The sequence below is a fragment of the Eublepharis macularius genome, chromosome 2 (assembly GCF_028583425.1).
Source record: "Eublepharis macularius isolate TG4126 chromosome 2, MPM_Emac_v1.0, whole genome shotgun sequence".
Taxonomy (NCBI): domain Eukaryota; kingdom Metazoa; phylum Chordata; class Lepidosauria; order Squamata; family Eublepharidae; genus Eublepharis; species Eublepharis macularius.
The window spans coordinates 68,123,556-68,146,993 of NC_072791.1; the positions used below are offsets into that span (position 1 = coordinate 68,123,556).

Below are 23,438 nucleotides of genomic sequence, written 5' to 3' on the forward strand. Positions count from 1 at the left end.
CAGTTACAGCAGGGAAGGAGCAACAGCCTTCCCCAAACAAGATGAAATTTTAGTCTGATACAATAGGTCTATTCTTATATAGATAAGTTGTTTCCTGCTCTTACCACAGTTTTATCTCCAATGTCCCTTATGAATACTAGTTGTGTGTGTGTGTGTTTTTAAAGAAAAATCACATGAACTCTGTTTAGCCACATCATTGTCTATATTTTTCCAACTGCTTAGAGATGGGGGAAGAATCTATTTCACATCTCTATTCTCACTTCTTGTAATTATCTTAGAAATGACTTAAGACTGTATAGTATTTACTTCCTTTTTTAAAACAGTCTCAGGGGGTTTAACAATCTTACACTGAAAAGCAATTTCGCATTATTTGCAAGATTATTAGCAATTCTCTTGTGTTCTTACTACATTTTTATACTATAGTCAGCATTTCTCTGTTAATTGTTTTATGTCCTTATTGCCATCATCTTTTGGAGTCTATACAATGTTCTTTGGTGCAGGCAATTCCTTAAAAAGGAAAACAAAATCTGAATATGCACAGAGGCTGCTGTGTAACAACTATTCTAAAATGCATTAGATGAAGAAAGGAACCGTGTGGCACTGCATTGCGTAGCTGTGACTGTGGCATGTCAGTTGAGAATGGATGGTGCTTTGGGTAATTCTACAACGAGTGAAATATTAGTCTGCACAAACAAAAGCATTGTAAAAATGTTAGCACTTCCTTAATGCTTGCTAGAGAAACTGAAACATTGGTACCCGTCTTTCGCCCCATCCTCCAACATCTGACCCCCTTTTAATTTTTAATTACAAATTCTCCTGTTTCTTCCCCCTTTACTATCCTGCCTTTCTCCTCACTCGCTGTCTTCCTTTCCCCTCCCCCTATCATTTTTTATTCTTCTCACTCATCTTAAATCAACTTAAAGAAACGTTGATAGGGCACTGGTGTCACCCATCTTATAGCACTGTATAATGAAGTTGTCGTCCAGCTCAACAACAAATGCATTACAAAACCTATAATCAGCACAGAATGCAAAAGTGGTGCAGAATACATAAGCTGATTTGTAGGAGCACAGGTACCATATAACAATGACAAATGCAATTGGTGTAAACATACCCCACAATATGTTAAAATTTAAAATAGCTATTGAAGGCTGAAGCAAGCTGGTAGAACTGTGTTTTATACATTTAAAAACTGGATTGTACTGATACATTAATTTAAAAAAATAGTTACCAGTGTTTTGTGATACGGCAAGCCAGAAATGTAGATAATTTAAAGAGCCGTGTGTGTGTGTAAATTCATTTTATAAACTGCCCATTGTTGGATAGCAGGTGGAGAAAGTAAAAACAGAAAGTTGGTTATTTCATCCAGAAGCTGCGTTTTAATTCCATTTTTTACCTTTGCAAGTCGTGACCTCTTGATAAGATCATTGAGTTTCCTCACAGTTGCCTTTTGAGGTAGGCTCTGAATGTCCCGGAACAGATCTTGTGCCTCTACTTCAAACAGCTTTCTGTTTTCAGTATTTTGCAGGGGCTGAGCCCAGAAAGAGCCAATATAGACCCGCAATACCTCTGGAGTGTTAATCACTTTTCCTAAGGACCACATGAGGGCGCCATAAACTCTCATTAACTGCTGGGTGTCCACTTGGTCAGCCTTGTTCAATACCACCCGGATCTTGTCATCCTGGCCCCGGAATGATTTGATCGCTTCTGAGAACTCATCAGAAATATCAAGTTTATGAGCATCAAATAATAAGATAATACGATCCACCCTTTCCGCAAACCACTGCAGAACCTGACAGAAGTCATAACCTGAAAGATAATAAACAAGAAGAGATTATGAGGTATGATCTTGTTTAAAACTCTTCAGGAATTATTTTAATCCTACAACTGAAGTCCTGTGGAAAGAAATCTGATAGAACGCTTGAAAGAACAAGCTGTTCAGACACTCCTCATGTTATCAGTGGGAGAGATAAGGGTAATAAAATAACCCACACAAGCTGACTGACAATGCCTGGTTAATATCACTGGCGTCTTGTTCATGTTGTGTTGGTTTTCATGAATAGAAGAATAATTATTCTGTATATAAATCATAACAGTTTAGACTGCTGAAAATACAGTCTCAACATACAGTGAGAGTCATATGAACATATGAAGCTATCCTATACACTGATCTATCTAGCTAAGAGCCAAAACACACGTTAAGAAATACCTAGGTTCAGCACGTGTTCTCTTACCTCAAGGTTTGCAGGGATCTGTAGGCGTCCTGGAAGCTTAAAGTAGGCGTCCTGGAAGCTTAAAGATCTGTAGGGGTCCTGGAAGCTTAAAGTCCTGGAAGCTTAAAGGATCTGTAAGCGTCCTGGAAGCTTAAAGGCGTCCTGGAAGCTTAAAGCTTAAAATACAGGCGCCTGTATTTCCCTTCCCCTTTTTGCTGCTCTGTAAATGCTAAACTTTAAGCTTCCAGGACGCCTACAGATCCCGGCAAACCTTGAGGTAAGAGAACACGTGCTGAACCTAGGTATTTCTTAACGTGTGTTTTGGCTTTTAGTATTCTGATTTTGTGAAGAGTGCTCTCAAGTCACAGTTGATTTATGGCGACTCCCGGTGGGGTTTTCATGGCATGAGACTAACAGAGGTGGTTTGTCATTGCCTGCCTCTGCAACCCTGGTCTTCACTGAATGTCTCCCATCACATTACTAACCAAGGCCAACCCTGCTTAGCTTCTGAGATCTAATGAGATCATGTGGGCTACAGCAGCTCTTTAGTTTCAGACTAACAACTTCCCCATTTCTGCTGATATTCTTTTAACTGGACTAACCCAGATTTTTTTCTATCCAAAGCAAGTTCTCCCTCTAAAATAAACATTAAGCAAAGCAAAAAGCAAGACTGCACAGAAGCAGATGACTGAGGATAACTTTCGGATTGCCATGTCAAAGCCAAAAAAAATAGAACTAGATTATGACTAGTTTTTAACTGATAACTGTGAGCTAATTTTGTATTCTGTTCCTTTCACCATGAGGAACCAAGGCTAACAAGCAAAGAACAGGAAATTTTCTCGTTCATATTTTCAAATAAATTAAATAGTGCAATGGTGTTGAAAAGTTAAACTGAAACGCAAAGAAGTCTTCGTCCAGTGACACTGTGCAGCTCCATAGATATGTGAGAAAAAAAGAAACTAGAAACATTTGATTTTAAAAACCAGCCCCCCCCCCCCGGATTACCCTCCCCCCCAGTTTTGCCAACAAAGCACTGAAAAACTCTTATGATTTTTTTCTCTTTTTAAATGAGTAAAATGTTTTTTAAACTAAGGTTTTACTCACCCAGAATGTGTAGTATGAAGATTTTTTTGTTGGTGAATCTTACATATTGTAGGCATAGATAACGTACTTTCAAGCAAATATTTATTGTTTGAATGGGATGAATTTTGTCCACAATTAGTATGCTATGATATATTTGATGATGATAATATAAATACCAAATAGTTCAATGTTATGAGTTCACTTGATGTCCTAGTATGCTGTTAGTCCCGTTAGGACTGTACATGGCCTTTTCTGTCTAAACAACACCTTTTTAAACTACAAAATTTGTGTTTTCTATTTTCAACTTTTATTTTTTCCTGCCTCTCAGATGGAGACATTAAATTAAAATACATGTGCTAAGGCGGCAGAGGGCGTAACAGTTTGCAGTTCTCAATCTCTTACTGACTGCACTGAGAAATTTTGCTTTAAGATGACCAAGGCATTTAGACTTAAATTTCATAAATATGCCAAACAGTATAATTTTATATGCTACATGAATTATAATTGTTCAATGTCATTAAAACAGTACAAGAGTTTAGCAAGTAAGCAAGTAAGTACTGCATAATATTTCCATTTCATAGTTTCATACTGTCCACACCAGAAATTTTAGACGTGTAAACAACTATTACCAGACAGCACAGTGAATTAACTGAATGACAAATGAGCAGTCGTGAAATTGCACATTCTCTTTACGTTTTAAAACTCACAACAATGTATTATTTACTCTGAGCTTGCAGCTACTGTATAGCTCATGCTTACACTGTACACAAGGTGGGAACAAAGCACCTTTTTGAAAACTGATGTGCATGCTAAACCAAGTTCAACCAAGCAAAGGAATTCTTGTACTTCTCTGCAATAGAACTTTTACATCTCTGTATGTTCAGCCTACACATTCTATTGAAATTTTATTTCAGAACAAGACAGAGAAGTACAAATATTGAAATACTAGCTTGATGCCTGTGCTTCGCTACGGTATTTAACTATTTTAAATCCAGTTATAATACTTATGGGTATGTAACATTTTTTGGTTTGTGGTGGTGGGGGGGGGTGGAGTTGGTTTTGTAGTATAATAGCATAGTACCTGAGCTTCACAAAGGTGTTTGAATAAAGCGAAGCGTGTTGACGCCAAAAACTGATGATTTCAAAATGTAACATTTATCAAAGAGATTTTTAAAAGAAAAGATTGTAGCGCAATAACTAAAGTGAAAAATATGTACAACCTTTTTTTTCCTACTGAAGAACCTCTTTGTAGACCACATTGGTGGTTTTCCCTTCAGGTGCTAGGATCACCAGGTTGTTGGGTGAGCTCACTTTGGAGCAGGCCACGTAGAACTGTCCATGTAAGAAGTAGTCTTCCCTCAATTCTTGCCACCTTCAGCGTCTGCCCTGGGACTTGTTCATCATCATAGCAAAGCAGGCCTTGAGGGGCAACTGCAGTCTCTTAAATTCAAGGGGGTTCTCTGATGGTGTGAGTGATATGCGTGGTATGAACACCAACTCCACCCCCCCCCCGAGCACTGCCAGTGAAAAATGTTGCCTTGATGATGTTCCTGTGGAGGCTTTCACTCATAGTCTGGTGCCATTGCAGAGTTTGGGTGGGCTGAGGTTCTGGAGCAGCATCACTGGAGCACCCACTTTGAGGAGAAGCTTGTGGGCTGGGAAGCCAGGAGGGTTGAGCATACTGAGGAACTCCAAAGGATAGTGGACCACATCATCCATTTGCACCACTGAGTCCACAGATCTGTACTCCATTTTGAGTTAAGTTGCGTTTCATTAATGATGGCAGCCTTGTCGATCTGGGGGGTCAGAATGGCATGCTTGCACAGCCAGTCCATGGACTTCTCCGTGATAGTGACGATATCAGGGTATATCGTGGTCGTTAGGTCTGCTAGGGTCGTCACTACTGTGCCAAGGCCTGCAGGGATGGTCACCTTTCCCTTGGGCTTGGGATACTCTCTGTCCCCTATTTTTAGTAGGAGTTCAGAGAATTCCCCAATGGTCACCTCGCCTCTCAATTGGACCCTCATGTTCTTTTTTAGTGAGAGTTTCCTGATGAGGGGCCACAGATACGACACCTTTACACACACAAAGTCTGCCAGAAGTCTTCAGCCAGCAGCCTGGTGACTCTCCCCATTGCTCTCTCGTTGCCCCTGACATCTTTGTGGGTTATGCTCAGTGCCTCAAAACACCCCTTAAGCGCCATGGTGCTCTCATCCCAAACAATGAGATTACAGTTCCACAGCACTTGGGCCATCTTGCTTTGTTTTGAGATGCCAAACAGGGGTGTTTCTGCATGGATGAGTTTAAGAGGTAGCTTGAAGGTAGTGAAGGATCATAAGCCACCCCAGAGTGAGCCTTGACCTTCCACGGAAGACGTGAGCGCCTCTCTACTCGTCTTCCAGGATTACTTTACTCATAGAGAGACACTGCCACTCTGTGCACCTTGGGGTGATCTTGCTGGTACTTGGCCACTGCTGCTTGGTGGACCGCAGGAGCAGGACGTTCATATTTCCTTGCCGCATCTCTAAGTTGTTTACTCTTTTTAGCGTCGGTGTATCTTGCACGACATCTGCCAGAAGGCTTTTTTGTGGCAGTAAGAGGTGATGGCTGCAAGAGGTGTGAGGTGGAGTTGGCCTGAGGAAGGGGTGGTGTGGTGTGCACTTCAGCACGTTTATGTGAGAGGTTTGCATTGAAATGGCCCCTAGAAAGGTTGTGTACCGTCTCACTATGAACATTTAAAAACTCAGTTGCCATACTGACTTTTATATAAAATCCCTATTAAGGAGTCTTGTACTGTCTTTCTTCAACCGTCTGCAGTTTCCTTTGCCTGATTTTTACCTCAGAACACAGAGTCCCACAGCTGACACATCAGCTTGCCAGCCACACAGGAAAGCCAGGCCCCAAAGGGAGATTGGCAATGCTAGAGGGGCAGCCTGGGAGCTTTATTTTTACCTCAAGACACATTCAATGATTGGGAGTCACTGAATGTGTCCTGAGGTACTGCATGTGTCCTGCATACTGTTTAGAATGTTGGGCTGATGAACAATCAAGGCCACATATGCAAATAACCTCAGGGCACTGTGGCCGAGTTGGCAGTTGGTGGGGCGGAGGGGGATGAGCAGCCTCCCAGCCACACAGGGAAGCTGTATCCCTATGGGAAAACACATTTTACCCCTTTTTAATCCCCTTAGGGGGCGAATTTCTTAAAATCCCTTCTTAGTGAGCCTCTACATCACAAAAGGAAAGTTCCTCCCCAAATTTCATGCTTCTAGGTCCAGGGGTTTGGACTGGGCATTGATGAGTCAGTCAGGACACTTGTCTTTTTATATATAGACTATCTTGATGCCCATGCTTCGCTACAATATTTAACTACTTTAAGTCCAATTATAATACTTATGGGTATATAACATTTTTTGTTGGGGGGGGGTTGAGTTGGTTTTGTAGTATAATAGCATAGTACCCAAGCTTCACAAAAGTATTTGAATAAAGTGAAGTGTGTTGATACTGAAAACTGATGAAGTGAAATTCGAAATGTAACAGTTATTTACGAGATTTTTAAAAGGAAAAGATTGTAGTGCAATAAATAAAGTGAAAAAAATGTACAACCATTTTTTTTTTCTACTGAAGGACCTCTTTGTAGACCACATTTGTGGTTCCCCCTCAAGTGCTAGGATCACCGGGTTGCTGGGTGAGCTCACTCTGGAGCAGGCCACGTAGAACTGCCCATGTGAGAAGCAATCCTCCCTCAAGTCAATTCCTGCCACCTTCAGTGTCTGCCCCTGGGACTTATTGTCATAGCAAAGCAGGCCTTGAGGGGGAACTGCAGTCTCTTAAATTCAAAGGGGTTCTCTGATGGTATGAGTGGTATGCATGGTATGAACCTCAATTTCCCCCTCCCGAGCACTGCCGGTGAACAATGTGGCCTCGATGACTTTCCTGTGGAGGGCTTTCACTCACAGTCTGGTGCCATTGCAGGGTTTGGGTGGGCTGAGGTTCCAGAGAAGCATCATTGGAGCCCCCACTGAGGAGAAGCTTCTGGGCTGGGAAGCCAGGAGGGTTGAGTGTGTTGAGGAACTTCATGGAGTAGTGGACCACGTCATTCATTTGCCCCACTGAGTCCCCAGATCTGTACTCGATTTCTGCTCCTTTGAGGGAGTTGTGTTTCATTAATGATGGCAGCCTTGTCATTCCTGGGGGTCAGAATGGCACGCTTGCATAGCCAGTCCGTGGACTTCTCCGTTATAGTGACGATATCCGGGTATATTGTGGCTGTTAGGTCTGCTAGGGTTGTCACTACTGTGCCCAGATCTGCAGGTATGGTCACCTTTCCCTTGAACTCAGGATATTCTCTGTTCCCTATTTTTAGGAGGAGTTCAGAGAATTCCCTAGCAGACGCCTCGTCTCTGAAGTGGACCCTCATGTTCTTTCTTAGTGAGATTTTCCTGATGAGGGGCCACAGTTACGATGCCTTGACACACACAATAACCTCGTCAGCTTGAGTTCCCCTTGGGACTACTGGCAGAGTCTGCCAAAAGTCTCCAGCCAGCAGCCTGGTGACTCTCCCCATCACTCTCCTGTAGCCTCTGACATCTTTGAGGGTTATGCTCAGTGCCTCAAAACACCCCTTCCTCCTTTTAGCATGGTGTATCCTGCACGATGTCTGCCATGAGGCTTTTTGGGGGCAGTAAGGTGATAGCTGCAAGAGGTGTGAGGTGGAGTTGGACTGAGGGAGGGGTGGTGTGGTGGGCACTTCGATAGGTTCGTGTGAGAGGTTCGCATTGAAATGGCCCCTAGAAAGGTCATGCACCATTTCCCCATGAACATTTAAAAACTCAGTTGCCATACAGACTTTTATATAAAATCTCTATTCAGGAGTCTTGTACTGTCTTTCTTCAACTGTCTGCAGTTTCTTGACCCAATTTTTACCTCAGAACACAGAGTTCCACAACTGAACCATCAGAGAGAGGGGGGTGCAAGCAGGCAGGCATCACAGTAGGGTTGCCAGGTCCTAGTTGGGAAATTTCTAGAGATTTTGGGAGTGGAGCCTGGATAGAGTGGGGTTTGGGGAGGGGAGGGGCCTCATAATGGTATAATACCATAGAGCCCACTCTGCAAAGCAGCCATTTTCTCCAGGGGAACTGATCTCTGTCACCTGGAGATCATTTTTAATTCTGAGAGATCTCCAGCCACCACCTGGAGGTTGGCAACCCTAGTGAACTTTTAGGGGAAGACTTTGAGGTGCTTTTTACATCAGGACACATTAAATGACTCCCTTAGCAACTGTTTAGAATGTTGGCCCCATATACAAATGATCCTGAAAGCTAGCCCAATCAGGGAAGAGTGGCTGAGTTGGCAGGGGAGAAGAAGCCTGCCAGCCACACAGGGAAGCTGTATCCCTATGGGAAAACACATTTTACCCCTTTTAACCCCCCTTAGGGGGCAAATTTCTTAAAATCCCTACTTAGTGAGCCTCTACATCACAAAAGGAACGTTCTCCCCAAATTTCAGGTTTCTAGGTCCAGGGGTTTGGGCTGGGCATTGATGAGTCAGCCAGGGCACTTGTCTTTATATAGATAGATAAGACCCTCCGGGTCCCTTCTACACCATTCCCCTAGCTTATAGGCCTATGACAGTTTTGTCTCATTACTCTCTAAAACATACATTCAAAACAGACAGTACAATGATTTTTAACTTTCTATAAAGTTTTTAAAATACAAGCACTTCATTAATTTAGCCGCCTCCCACCCCCCCCCCCACCTGGCCAAACCATTATATATAGTAAAAGCCGTTTTGAGAGCCAGTTTGGTGTAGTGGTTAAGAGCGCGGGACTCTAATCTGGAGAACTGGGTTTGATTCCCCACTCCTCTAGTTGAAGCCAGCTGGGTGACCTTGGGTCAGTCCCAGCTTCTAGGAGTTCTCTCAGCCCCACCCACCTCACACGATGATTTTTGTTGTGGGGATAATAATGGCATACTTTGTAAACCACTCTGAGTAGGTGTTAAATCTTCCTGAAGGACGGTATATAAATAGAATGTTGTTGTTGTTGCTGCTGTTCTTATAAAAGCAGCAGAAAACATCCCCATCAACTTAATGATAAAGATTATAACTGTGATCCAAAGAACTTCCTAAGTGTAGATCATGTATGATTTTCCCACATCAGTATAGCTATTTGTGCATCAAAAACTGTTCTCAGAATGTGAGATGTTATAGAATCTCTGTCACAAATGCTTTCAATTCCAGTTTAAATATGTTTTTAATACTAGTAGCCTACCATTTCCTTTTACCCCACTTATTTTGGGGATGAGTACAACAGCATTTGAGAGTTTTATTTTTCTAAGTTACACATACTTCCAGCCACTTTTGTGAAGTACATGTCAGCTGGGAGAAGGATGCCTGCTATACATGAAAAGGCACCTTTGAGGTTCCAAAAACAAGACAGGTAACTTCAGGTATTACCTTGAGCCATATATGCACCTTCAATCATGTCTTAAATGAAGTGTCTATGACCTGCTGTTAGAGATGACTGTAAAAAAGTTGGTTGTAAAAAATAATACATCTGCATTTTAGACACACACTAATAAGAATATGTCCCAGCAGTGGATTAAGTAAATCTTGATTAGTGGACTCGGTGAGCCAAAATTTACATTGCAATTAACACTGCTGAGATGGTGCAAGGAACCGAAAATATTACTTTTCCAATACTAGATCTTACTCAACAAACAGTGCAATCATAAACAGAATTATACCCCTTTAAGCCTATTGACTTCAATGGACCAAGAAGGGTATAACTGTTTAAGATTGCATGGTAAATGATTATAGGCAAAACTATGTATTACTACTGGAAAAACAAACATGTTTCTGTGACGGGCGATCCCCTCTGTAATCTGAAGTTAAACTAAGGAATTTTTATACCATTGACACTGTGCTAAAGATATCACTTATCTTCCAACTAGCAGTTTAACTAGCCCTTGCAACATATACAACCACAGAGCAGAAAGATTGGGTATACCTTTTGTAAAATAAATAAATAAAATAAAAACAAGTCCTCCAATGCTCCGAAGTTCATATGAATGGGTGCATTACATTCAGAACATATATACCCAAACATGCAACAGGTTCTCCAAATGGATACACAAATACCTGTGTGCACAAAACTAGACATATTACACACATCAACATTATTGCCACTACTATTTAGTGCCAGAGTGGTGTGTTAAACATGAATGGTAAAATCCATGGCCCACTGAACTCAGTGTCAAACCTATGGATTTTAATGCTTATGGACAGAATACTCAATGCCACTATTTACTTCCCACGTAATGGTAGGATTACCATCCAGAATCAGATTTGGCTATGTGCAAAGCCAATTTAAAATGATGGCAACATTTCTTAAACAGGTATAAAAAACATTTACTGCATGTTTGGGCAATTATTAAGACACTGTGAAAAAGGGGTGAGTAGGCTGTTTCAGTGTGGAAAATATTTATCAACAGTTCCCTAGTCGCAACACAAGTAACAAAACGTGTCACTGATGAAAACATGAGCTGTCATTTAAATATATAATTATGACAACAACTGTGCTCAGAATAATATAGAAACGTGACATTATGATTGAAAACTGAACATAAAAGACAGGAATTGATGCATTACATTCTGCACTGACTTCAATTCAGGATTTTATCTGGCATCCTTCTTAAGGCTTCTTCTGTTAAAAGATCTTGTGATTAAAAGATGAGCCATTAGCAGCCCAAACTAACCGCAAGGCAGATCTTGTTACTAGAGCCAGTTTGATGTAGTGGTTAAGACTCTAATCTGGAGAACCAGGTTTGATTCCCCACTCCTCTGCTTGAAGCCAGCAGGGTGACCTTGGGTCAGTCACGAGCTCTCTCAGCCCCACTCATCTCAAAGGGTGATTGTCCTGAGGATAATAATAATTACACACTTCGTAAACTGCTCTGAGAGGGTGTTAAGATGTCCTGAAGGGTGTTATATAAATTGAATGTTATTGTTATTATTATTGTTACTTTGTTGGGGCGGGCCACGTGTACCATAAAATTTAATGCCAGGTACCAGAGACACAAACTTTTTTCACAGGCAAACTCAGTATAACAAACCCAGTAAAATAATGGTCAGGTTCTGCCTTGGGCGTTGCCCAGTGAGGCGCCAGCATGCCTGACTTTGGACCAGGGGTACCATCAGGGATTATGTGGGTTCCTGCTCTGTGGAAGGAGGGGGGGTATACCTCACCCTTGCACCCTCTCAATCCTCTCGCAGGCCCGCTCAACCTGACAGAGTCCTGGCTGCCTTCCATAACAGCTGGCCCCTTCCCTCCTCTGGATTTACTCTTACTCTTCTTTCTTCCACCTCCTCTCCGCTGCTCTCTCATTCTCTCCCTCTCTCTCCTAAACTCCTTCACAATCCACCCCGCTCTGTGGGTGGACTTCCCTTTTATCCCTTCACCAATTCCCTGCTTCACCTGTCAGCCACGGCCTTGGCTGACTCAGGCAGCTGCACCTGGGTTTGCTCTGCAGGCTGCCCTGGGCAGTCACACCTGTTCCTCCTTGGCTGGCTGCCAAGCTTTCTCTACTGAGCTGGCTGCTTAGGGAAGGCACACCTCTGCCTTCTTGGCTGGCTGCCAAGCTTTTCCTGTAGAGTGCTTCAGGCAGCTCCACCTGGGGTTGTTTTGCTCCCAGCTTTGCCTGGACCAGACTACTGCCTTCTAGCTGGCCTGCAGGCTGGGGCGTGGATCTGTGCTGCTTTGGCTGCCTCTCCTCCCTGACTGATAAGGCTGCTGACTGACTGCCCTTGCTTCCTGCGCCTCCTCCCTCAGGTCTACTCCCCCCACAGTGGTCCTCACTCTTCCTGCCTGGCCCCCCACTAGAGGATGGGGATAGCTGGCTTCCACCTGCCTCGACTGACTCTCTGAGGTGTGGGTGCTTCTCTGCCCTCCTGTGGCTGGGATGCCTCCTTCCCCCCTTCAGCTGTTCGTCTGTTCTGGTCCTGGGTGCCCATTGGGGTGGCTGGGTGGCTGTCCCCCAACTGCCTCCTGTCCCCTCCTGGTAAGTCTGGGGGCTGAGCCTCAGATCCCGGACAATAATAATATTATTTCTTACTCAAGTCAAGATACAAACATGATTAAAATATTAACATTCTAACAGCATTTCCTTTATCTAACAGTTTGATAAATGACAACTCTTGCCCTGAACCAAAATCTGGAGTTAAAGTCTTTGCTGTAGCAATTTTGAGTATGCTGTTTAGGTTTGTCCCTGTAAGCTGAGAATGTACTTTTGAATTATTGACTTTAATTATGAAAAAGACCTGTTCACAGACATACACTGTCCTAAACATAGGCAGAATTTTAGAAGCAAAAACCTTGTTGGGGTAATTTGGACCTCAAAATTGGTAAAATTTGCTAATGGCAACTTCAGAAAGTTTATCCTTGAGTACAGCATCACACTGCAAATCAATTATTTCCATCTGGAGCCCCTCTGGAACCTTATGGACATCCACAGAAAACAGATTACAGGAAAATCCAGAATCTCTGTGTAGGTTTCTGAAGGCAGAAAATCTTTCTTGGAGTAGTTACAAGCCTCACAGCAAACTGCTGAATACTGGTCGCTCTCTCTCTCTCTCTCTCTCTCTCTCCCTCCCTCTCTCTCTCTGTGTGCGTGTGCGTGTGTGTGTGTGAGAGAGAGAGAGAGAGAGAGAGAGAGAGAGAGAGATTTAACTGCAAAGTGCTTTTTATGGAAACGTCCAGTAATACATTGGGAAGTCAACAAACTGCTATTGGGGGGCATCCCTCTTAAGCTCTGGAGTAAGGAACATGTGCTTTAAGAAGGCTCCCAACAGAGACTCCAGTCCTAAGGACCTCTCCTCATTATCAAGTATTCCTGCCACTTTTCTACCACACAATGCTTTGTGTTATATGAACAATGACTGCATAAGGTTCTGAATCAAGAGGTGGGGAATTCACAGTCTGCAGTAAAGCCAAAATGTACTGGACTTTCAAAAACTGCTCTCTCTGACAGCTGACTGCATTTGTACTAATTTTTTGCCATCTTTCAAAAGCTCTGGGACAAAGCTGCTCATGTAGATGAATATTCAGCAAGATGGGTGCTCATGACAGCTGCTCATGTAGATGGATATTCAGAAAGGTGGGTGCCCAACAGAAGGGAACATCTATTCAGACTATACCCCTCCCATCTTGCCCCAACGTATTCTTCTTTTTCCCTGAAGACATGCATTTGGCCTTTGGCCTTGATGGCTCCCTGATGATAGCAAGTGCTTTGTGAAAGCACCTACATTTGCTCTCCGTTCCCCCCACTCCCTGGGCCTCCAGTGCTGGGCATTCAGCCCCCTGCAAGGGGGCAACCATGGGGCAACCTCAGGGCACAAGACCACCAAGAAGGAGAAATGGATGGACAAATGATCAGAAATGGATGGTTTTAAGGAGGCTGGACTATCCGCTGATATGTGAATTTGAGGAAGGGGTGCTTTGGGATTCCACATTTAGAGAAGAGGATGACACCCACCCTGAAAACTGGATGCAATGTTGGACGATGAAGTACCCCAGCTAAGATGCCACAGGACCAACCTACCCCAGGGCTGAAGGCCGCCATGGAACAGGAAACTAGTTTGAGCAGGCAAGACCCAAATTGCATCTTGAGGAAGGTGGCTCATTTGCCTTGGATCAGGGCCATGGTTGTCACTCCACATCTAGAGAGGGGTAGTTATTCCCACTGAATTTGGAAATTTGGATTTGGAAATATTCATCCCTGCTCTGGGCTGTGAGCCTCTCTCTCTGCAAATGGCAAAGCCCTGTGCCCCTGCCCCCTTCTGAAGTCTGCAACAGATGGGATGCTAACCATCATGTGGAGTAGGAAGGGGAATGCAGCTGGGTTCAGGAGCCAGGCAGTACTCAGAGGAGGGGGGGATTCTCTGGGTGCCTGGGGAGGGGATTCTAAGACAAAAAGAGGGAAGGAAGCAAGGACAGCCTTTTCCTGCCATTTGCCATTCCCTCATCCTATGGCCTGCCTCCTCTCCTCAGCTGTTCATGCAGAAATAATGTCCCCCTTTTTTCTTGACCATTCAGTGTTTGGGGGAAATGCAGCAGAGCAGAGAGGAAGAAATTGCATCATCTTGGGGAGACCTATGCAGACATCCACCAAATCAAGGATCTCAGGGCTTCAGCCTTGCAGCTCTCTTGCAGCTGTCTGGCCTGAAACCCCAAACCTCTGGCAGCGTCAAAATGCTTTGGCTGCACATGAGGCAGTTCCATTTGAAAGAGATGCCAAGCATGTGCAGAATATCTTTAATACAAGCCCTGCTCTGTGAATGTGGCAGATCAAGCTGGTGAGATTGTAAGGGAATGCAATAGCTATTACACTTTGAGCTGCAGATGGGAAGAGTTACATTTTTTTAATGCTACCCATCCATCACTCTGTATTGGCCAGTCGGGTTGGGAGCCAAGAGTCTCAGCTAGCAAACTCCAAAGTGGTGCACCTCACTGAGTGAGCCCTGCTTGCACCCAGGAACAGCCTCCTGCCTCCCCCCCCCCCGTTGCTTGCGGGCCAGAGAAGAGCCCCAGAGGGGCTGGCTCCAGCATGCGTGTCGTATGTTTGACACCCTTGGTATAAGTTCACATGATCACTGACTGGGACATTCAATAGACAATACAATAGGGTAAGGATAACAGAAATTTGGAAACAAGCAGAAATCTGATACAGAGATGAAAAAATACTGAAACAAAGCATAAGCAGATTGATATGGCATAGATTAAACAACACAGGACTGTCCAGCAGAGGCATACCTGCAGCAACAGGCAATACACTGTAGTATACTACATCTCTCTGAACCATCTCCTTAGACCTCAGCCCTATTACTTATGTAAGAAGGTAACTCCTGAATAACTCTATTTTGCACAATCTGCAGAAAGCCAGGAGAGTGGAGGCTTTCATGACCTTTTCTGATCCCCACTACAGAGAATGTAAAATACCAGAATAACCAGTGACCAGTGGAGTGAAGGGAGTGCCAAGCAAAGATTCTTCTGGGACTGAAGGCTTCTTAGAGATGTTTTACAGAAAAAGATATGACAGAGGTGAACAGTTGCCAGTAATCCAAGTACAAGCCATGCAGAGATTTATGCCATGCACTAAAACCACTGTAGTGGGTGCTGCTGTGCATATTTATTAACTAATGTGAGAACTTGTATGTGCTACTTCCTAATAAAGGAGATGCAAAAAAACAGTGCTTGGACTTCAGAAGCATTGCAGATTATTAAACAACATGTCAATTATCTGTAATATTAAGTTGTATATTTTCAGTCAAGCCAAAAGGCATTTTATACATGCTCTCCATTGATCTTGTGGTCTGAATTTCAACATAGTTTAGTTGTTTAAACTGCTAATTATAAAAAGCTGCTGACCCTGACTCCAAGACACATGCTTAAAATACAGCAAACAAAGACATCTAGGAGTGTGGCTGGATCATGCTGTTGCCAAGTCATAAGAGCAAGCCCTCTAGAGATTAGTTGGATTAGTCTGCATAACAAAAACAGGTCACTAGTCTTGCAGTTGTTTTTGAGCACTGCAACTCACCTCTACTGATACGTTGTTTTTCTCCTGAAAGGATGCCAGGGCTGTCTATGATGCTGATACTCTTCAGAACCTGATTAGGTAATTGAGCACACATGAACCTATAAGAGAAGATAAAGAAACTGGATATTTGAACTCTTTTTTCTAGTTTTGTGCTCTGTCATTACTGGATTTGAAACAGTATTCTTAATGTCTGTTTCACAAGAAAAACTAACTAATTTGTTATTCTGTAAGTAGCATCAGTATCAAATACACAATTAAAGTAAATTTTTATTATTCTAAATAAAATTATTGGGTTGGATCCCACAACCCATGGGCACAAAGATCACAGGAAGATGTAAATTTGAAGATGTAATAACGGTGGGAAACGGCCTGAAGCTGGAACTCTTTAATTCGAGAACCACCAAGAGTCAGTCAGATGGAAATGACCTTGAGCTGAATCTCACTCCAAGAACAGCCCTATGGGTCTAAGCCAGCAATTTTCCAATCCCCAATGGGTCTAAGCCAGCAATTTTCCAATTAATACAAGCATTGCTTGTATTAATCTTTTCCAACCGCTCATAGTCACATCATACAGTTGGTAGAAGCCAACGGAACAATGCTGCATTGTTCAGGCCGTTTTCCACTGTTATTACATCTTCAAATTTGAATTATGGATTCTTCACCGGTTGGATCATTGTCTAAATAGACATTGTATGAACTACATAGACGGTTATATTGCTGCTAGTTCTGTACACCTTAACTATTTATGAATGTGGTATATGAAATGTTGTGTATGAAGTATTTATGATATTGATATTTATGACATTGATTGACACGTATTGCTTTTGCACTTAGCACTTTATTGAATCTGACATATTTCATACTGTATTAATATTAACACCTCTGAGTTGTCTTGGGTTCTAACAGTGTGTATATCGGAGGTACCCTCGTTGCTTAGACTATGCTTATTTGGCTGGTGGTCCAAACGTTAAGGGATCCCTCACCCCCCCCCCCCAATAAATACTCTTTACTGATTAACAAGCAGACTTAGTGGGATTTTAATGAAGTTTGATTTCATACACTTTTAATATTGTTTCCCTATTTTTTATTATTCTTGCTTTTTGACTCCAGACTTTTTGTAATTTATAATCTAGTGAAACCTCAAATATGATTTCAATGAAGAATACCTTTTAAAATATTTTAGGTGCCTAGCATTTCCTTATTCACGTACTCTCATGTCATCTTATAAGTTTTGTAAAACATTTGACTTCCACTTAATACTATTAGAGAATCTATGTCAGGAGAAGACTGGAGCTTTTGTTCCAGCTAGACAAGGACACAATGTTTAACATTTTCCAGAAGTCAAGTGACATAGCACAGCAGCAAAGGCTGGTTTTACAGGAAAAACAACAATTGCAGGTAGCAGTTGGGAACAGCACTGTGCCTTACACAAGGTAATTGAAGATAAGGGCTAAGAATAATCAGGAAAAAGAGGGGGGGGGGATTCTGCAAGCAGTTTAAATATGTAACACAGAATTGTTCATAAGAGGTTTTTCTTTTTTTAGGTTGCAGTTTAAAAAGAATGGTGGAGACACAGTGGTTAGTATTATCTTCAAGACTGTTTAGGAAACGAACATAACTGTATCAGAATTAGCATTTTACAAACACTTGCCTGGCTAATAAATAGCCATCTGGAACAAACATTGTTCCCAAAAGATGTAATAAAAATAGTTATGTAATTTAGGCTCTGAAATTTGTTCCTAAAAAAAAAAAGAGAGAAGAATTACTGAAAACAATGAAACGTAATATAGATACTAAAGTCCAGAGAAAGAGAAGGTGCATCCAAAGAACACATCCCTTTCCAGTTGACCTTGAAAGAAGCCCTTACAACTCAGATATTGTTCCAAGGTGAAAGACTGCGGGAGATTTGATGACCTAGATTAGGTGGGAGGCCAGGGGGGCAGCAATGGTGTGATGACACTTCCAGAGGAAACCCAGAAGTGACACATCTCTCTAAGAATCACTGAAAACTCTATGGTAAAACCACACAGATTTTTGCAATTCCTAGAGTGGACTGATGTTGGTTCCAGGTTTTCTTCACACCATTGGCCCAATGGTAATTTACTATTTTTTTTCTCCCGCTGCTTGGGAGCTGGGGCAACAGATTCCTCACCCATGGTGGGGGATTGGCAACCCTAGCCTGGACAGAGATGAAAATGAGTCTTCAGGAGCTGAGTCCTTTTGTTCTTGCTATGGCAACCAAATTGGGACACACAGCTGATCTCCAATTTTATGGCAAAAGCAAGAGAGGTGTTGAAAGCCAATCCTGGATAACCTGTGGTTTACATAATGTGCACCATCATTTATATTCTTCTGTCAACCTTTATGTCATGCTGATGCAAAGCCAAGGTATTTTAGGCAATGACAAAAAGAGGCTGGACCAGTTCACTTTACAGACTCTTGGTGAATACACAAACAGCCTACAGACACCTGAAATGAATTGAGAGCTGTAATATTGCTATTTTTCCCAAAAACATAACTTTATAAGGGAGCTTTTGACTGAACTATTGTGTTGCTTTATTCTATTATGATGATCTGAAGTTTTAATCTTGCTGATTTTTTGTGGTGATAACAGTTTAGCTGGGACTATATTTTATTCTTGTTCATGATGTTTTAGTTCTGGAGTATGTTTTAAACTATTGTTTTTCTTGGAAACTCCTTCAAGTGATACAGAAAAGTGTATAAACAAACACCTCTCATGCTCTCTTTGATCATCAAATGGTGGGAGAAGTATGCAGCACACTATGAACTCATCAAGTAGCCAAGTCCTTTAGGTGACCCAATAATATACACATAACAAAGGATAAGCCCAAGTCCCAGACTCACTAGAGGTGCTATTTGTGGGCTGTGGGGTGCAGGGCTTGGGGACAAGGCAGCTGCCATGCTTGCCCAGCCAGGCCAGCTCCCATCAGCCTCCTTGTGAGGCACGGGAACCAATGAGTTCAAACTGTCTGACTGGCCAATTTGCGGCAGCCTGGCCAGGCAGTGGGAGAGCCTCTTGCCGATGGGCAGGCTCCAGTCAGGTCCATGGGCTAGGAGCTGGCTGGGCCTAGTGCACAATTGTTTGTGATTGGCTTCCCTCCCACCCTCCCCTGGTTTCTTGGGGTCTTGGCACAGATGAAGAATGGCTTCATCCCTTCTCTGCTTCAGGGATTTCTGTTGGTTTGGGAAGTTGGCAGCTGGTTACACTTCTGTCACAACTTTGGTGCAGGCGGTTTGGTATGGGGCATGGATCCTTTTGGGGGGAAACACAGCTGGCTGGCATTTTCCCCCATAGAAACAATGGGGAATGCTATCTCTTAAGGGATCTTGGGAGCGAGACATGGAAGAGGCAAGCCCTGCTCGGGATCTGCCAGGGTGTTCTTGCTCCCAGATGGCAGAGGAACCACTCACAGGCTTACGCCCATGTAGATCCCCATTGACTGCTGTCTTGCAGTTTCCCCCTCAGCAGGTGGGCTTATGGGATTGTGGGGCTCATCAGCTGGCAGGTAGGTCAGCCAGTGCTTGGATCTGAGTCCTATGAGGCACCAATGCTCTGTAAAAACTATAATTAATAAAGTGGTGGCCTTTTGAACTCCATCTGATGACTCTGTGTCTTCTCTCACCTTGCCCTTGCCCTCCACCTCTTGAGCTGGATCTGCAGTAAGCATGCTAAGTAACAAACTATAGCTTACAGGAAGGTAGGATTGTCTTGTGAGCAGCTGATGATTAAGATTGGGGTTGAGTGTGTTTTTATTCTTTAGGCAGGTATATAAACTTGCGTGTGAGCCTTTTGGCAAAAAAGAGCTTTTGGCCCACCACAACCTATGGCCCTGAGTGAGCCATCCTGAAGAACCTATGACCAGCCCAGAATGTTGTTTGTTTACTTTTTGGTGGGTTTTTTTTTTGGTTTTTTATTAAAATCCTCTCTCTTTAAACTGTCTAATTAAACTGCATTTTGGTATTTTGTAAGCTGCTTTGGTCTCCATTGGGGAAAAATATCATGATAAAAATCCCTAAATAAATCTCAGTAGAACCAGAAACACTATTTGCATTTAACTTAAATATGTTTTGAATCCAGAATTCTTATAGCAGCAGCTCCCCTGGACATAAGTTGATGAGAGCAGTTGGAAGTGGTGTATAATACAGAACTTACTTAATGATTCATTATTTAGAATGCAATCCATTGCCAAGTTACATCAGTCTAACTCTGCATAGGACTGCACTGTTAGTTATTTAAATTCTAGCATCTATAGCAGTTAGGGAATTGTCAACTTTATAAACATCAAAAGATCATATACTATATAAATTCTTAGAGTGTCACTATGGGAGCTGTACCAGCACCAAACTATCACACAGGGGGAGGTATATCTTCTAGTTTGATTGTGAGCCTAGAATGAGACAAAAAATATTAGAGCCAGTTTGGTGTTACAGTACCAGACTAGGATCTGAGCGAACCAGGTTTGAATCTCTGCTCTGCTATGGGCCAGTCACACAGTCTCAGCCTAACTTATCTCACAGAGTTGTTGTGAGGATAAAATGGAGAAGCAGAGAATTATGTAACCCACCCAGGCTCTCCATAGGGGAGAAAGGTGGGATATAAATGAATTTTTTTAAAATTCCTCATTCCATTCTGTGCTCTAAGGTCCACAATCTGTCAAGAATTAAGTAGAGACACCTCCCCACTCACCTACAAGAACAATATTTTTCTGGCCTTCTTATACCACTGTTCAAACATTCTCACTTCCTATTTGGGAAAGTCATTCTCCTTGAAGGACTTTCAGATTCTTCCAGTTATCACTACATATATCCATTAAAAAAAGAGAGACTAGCAAATTCTATACTTAAACTGGATTTATAAAAGCAACAATATTTTGTTAATGTAAGGAAGCAATATAGTACAAGCATAACAGAGCAAGTCTCATAAAGTGAGCTTACAAAGATTGCATAACATTCAGCTCCCAATATCAGAGAAGAAGGTTGCAAGCATGTAGTTTTTTTCTTACCTATTCAAGAATGCATTGCCAAAACGACTGAGTTTGCGGAATGGCTTCTTTGGGTCCACTACAAGGGCATTTCCAGGAGTGCTCCCTTCAGTTTCTCCATACATCACCGCAATGAAAGAATCTGTAGTTGGCTCTGGACCAATCCTCATTCCTGGAAAATCCTGCTCTAACAGATACCTGTAATAATATAGGAGAACAAGATTACAAAGATGAAACAATAAGTGAAAACACAGAACACAAAAGGAAAACCTTTCTATTTCGCTCTTATTTACATATAACATTTTTATCCCACCTTTTCTTCAAGAACAAAGTTTGTCTCCATCTGATCCATGAGACAAACTTAAGAGGCAGGTTTGGCTGAGACACAGGGTCAAGCTAAACGAGATGCGAGGCAAATGTTCGTTCAAGTATCAAGTGACGCTATTTTACCTGGGAACTGTAGTTTTCAAAGACAAAGCCACAGGGGTTTGCTGGGGGAGAGAAATGATCAGTTCCCTCCCTTCCACGCTCTGGGTGGAATCTGCTGTTTAAATGTCTTATGAAAGTACTCAAGCCACATGCCAGGAGTTTAAAAAAAAGGTTTCATCTCCAGCACAATAAAGAGCCAAATGAGATTTGGAACCCTACAATCACAATTTACTTCAGCTGTTAGCCTGTTACTTAAAAAAAAACCAGCAGGCTCCTGTGCTGGTATGTGCATGCATACCTGTCTAACTTTCTCTTATATAACTACTGCCAGGACCAGGTGAGGGAAATTTTATTTTGGGGAAATAGTACAGAAGGAAAAGTTGAAAGCTTCTCTAGAACTAGTTCTGCAATCAAATTAACAGTCCCACATAGTTGCTTTAAAGTGTTTTTTTTTAAATGAAGGAGACCTCACAGATCCCCTGAATGACTGTCTAGTTTGAGCCCCAAGCAAAATATTTCATCATTTTTCTTAGCAGCCAGATTGTGCTGCTAAGGGAGCACAATCCCTTGTGCTGCTAAAGGCGGAAGGGAGAGACGGCTGAGCAGCCAACAGAGGCAGCAGACAGCAGTGAGGGAATCCTTCTCCCCCAGCAATCCTGCATGGCTTGGTCTTTAAAACTACAGTTCCCAGGTAAAACAGTGTATCACTGTTATTATTTCTTATTATGACATCATAAAATTAACTGTTAAAACATTATTGCTAGTGACTTCTTGTACTTTGGAGATGCTGAGAAGCTTTGCTGTGCTTCTAGGTTGATCCTGCTACAGGGCAAGCCGCTTTCATTCCTTTTAACAAATGAAACTTGAAATAAAAAAGACCCACTGCTACCTACACAATGGTATGCTTGGCTTCATGGAATATTTGAATGTAGTCAAATAAGCAGTCCACTATGAATATTTGAGTGGAATGCCCACTCTATTATCTGTACAATATTTATTGGAATACAAGGCAATTTTAGTAGCTTTTTAAAAGCGGGGGAATTGTCTTAAATTCAGATACATATTTATACAAACACAAATTAGACATGGGCATGAACCACAAAACGAACCAGATTTCATCACAAAATCGGCTGTTTTGTGGTTCACAAACTACAGTTCGTGGAAGTTCGTTCAGTTTTGTGAATTTCCATGAACTGTCTGCCGGTTCATTTGGTTCATGGATCAGCTGCTTGGTGGGGATTGCTATGACAAGCAGCCAATCCAAGCTGGTGAGGTTTGAATGCCCCTTTCTCTGGTGCTTCTCAGGAGGGAAAAGGGCATTTAAACCCCCAGATCAGCTGCTTGTTGGGGATCTCCCTGATAAGCAGCAGAATCAAGCAGGTGGGGGTGAAATGCTTTGCAGCAGCAGGGAAAAGGGCATTTAAACCAGAGCTGTGGAGGAGCTAGAGGCAACCTGTGCTGCTTTGTGCTGAATTGTGTGTGTGTGGGGAGGATGCACTTCCTGGATCGGGATTGACTGGGCTAGTAGAAGTGCAGGGGCAATCCCAGAGGCCATGGCTGCTGCGACAGCAGAGCCCTGCAAACCTTGCAGCTTGTATGGGGGGGAGGGGGGAAGATAGAGGCTGGCTGGCTCTCCTCTTTTGTGAGGAGAGTCTTAAATTCAAGGTGATCTATTTTTATGTATCTCTCTTCCTTTTTTTTTTAGGGAAGTCATCTTAAATTCAGGGTCAGCTTCATTTCCAGTAAATATGGTCTCAATATGCCACGTAAGAAAAGGCATTATAGAAATCTGCCACCTCTGGAATATGTAGGCATCAGAGGTTTCCAACTTTTGGGATATGACAACCCACAAGTCCAAATATACCTGAAACAGTGACCCAGCTAGGGGTAACTCAAGGTTTTCTGGCACCCTAAGCGAAATATGACCTTGGGGCCCATCTAGTCGAGCATTCCATTTTCTACAGTGACCAACATCACATCCTGCTATGAATCCTGACAAGTGGCATTCCAAAGTACACAGCCTTTGTATATGAGGGCTACAGTCCAGATTATTCCCTTTAAGATTCTAAGAACCCCACTCTAGTAACCATTAGGACACATTTTACTTGATTCTT

At 42.6% G+C, this 23,438-nt stretch overlaps 1 protein-coding gene across 1 annotated transcript in view; it reads right to left on the reverse strand.

The window, feature by feature from the left end:
• The window catches only part of EHD4 (EH domain containing 4), a 43,603-nt gene that overhangs the window by 11,982 nt on the left and 8,183 nt on the right, over positions 1 to 23,438 (reverse strand). Inside the window, exons 2-4 of the mRNA XM_054971417.1 lie at positions 20,917 to 21,093; positions 15,893 to 15,990; positions 1,397 to 1,809 (exon numbers count right to left, since the gene is read on the reverse strand). Coding sequence (XP_054827392.1) covers positions 1,397 to 1,809; positions 15,893 to 15,990; positions 20,917 to 21,093 — 688 coding nt within the window. The remainder of the gene's footprint in view (positions 1 to 1,396; positions 1,810 to 15,892; positions 15,991 to 20,916; positions 21,094 to 23,438) is intronic.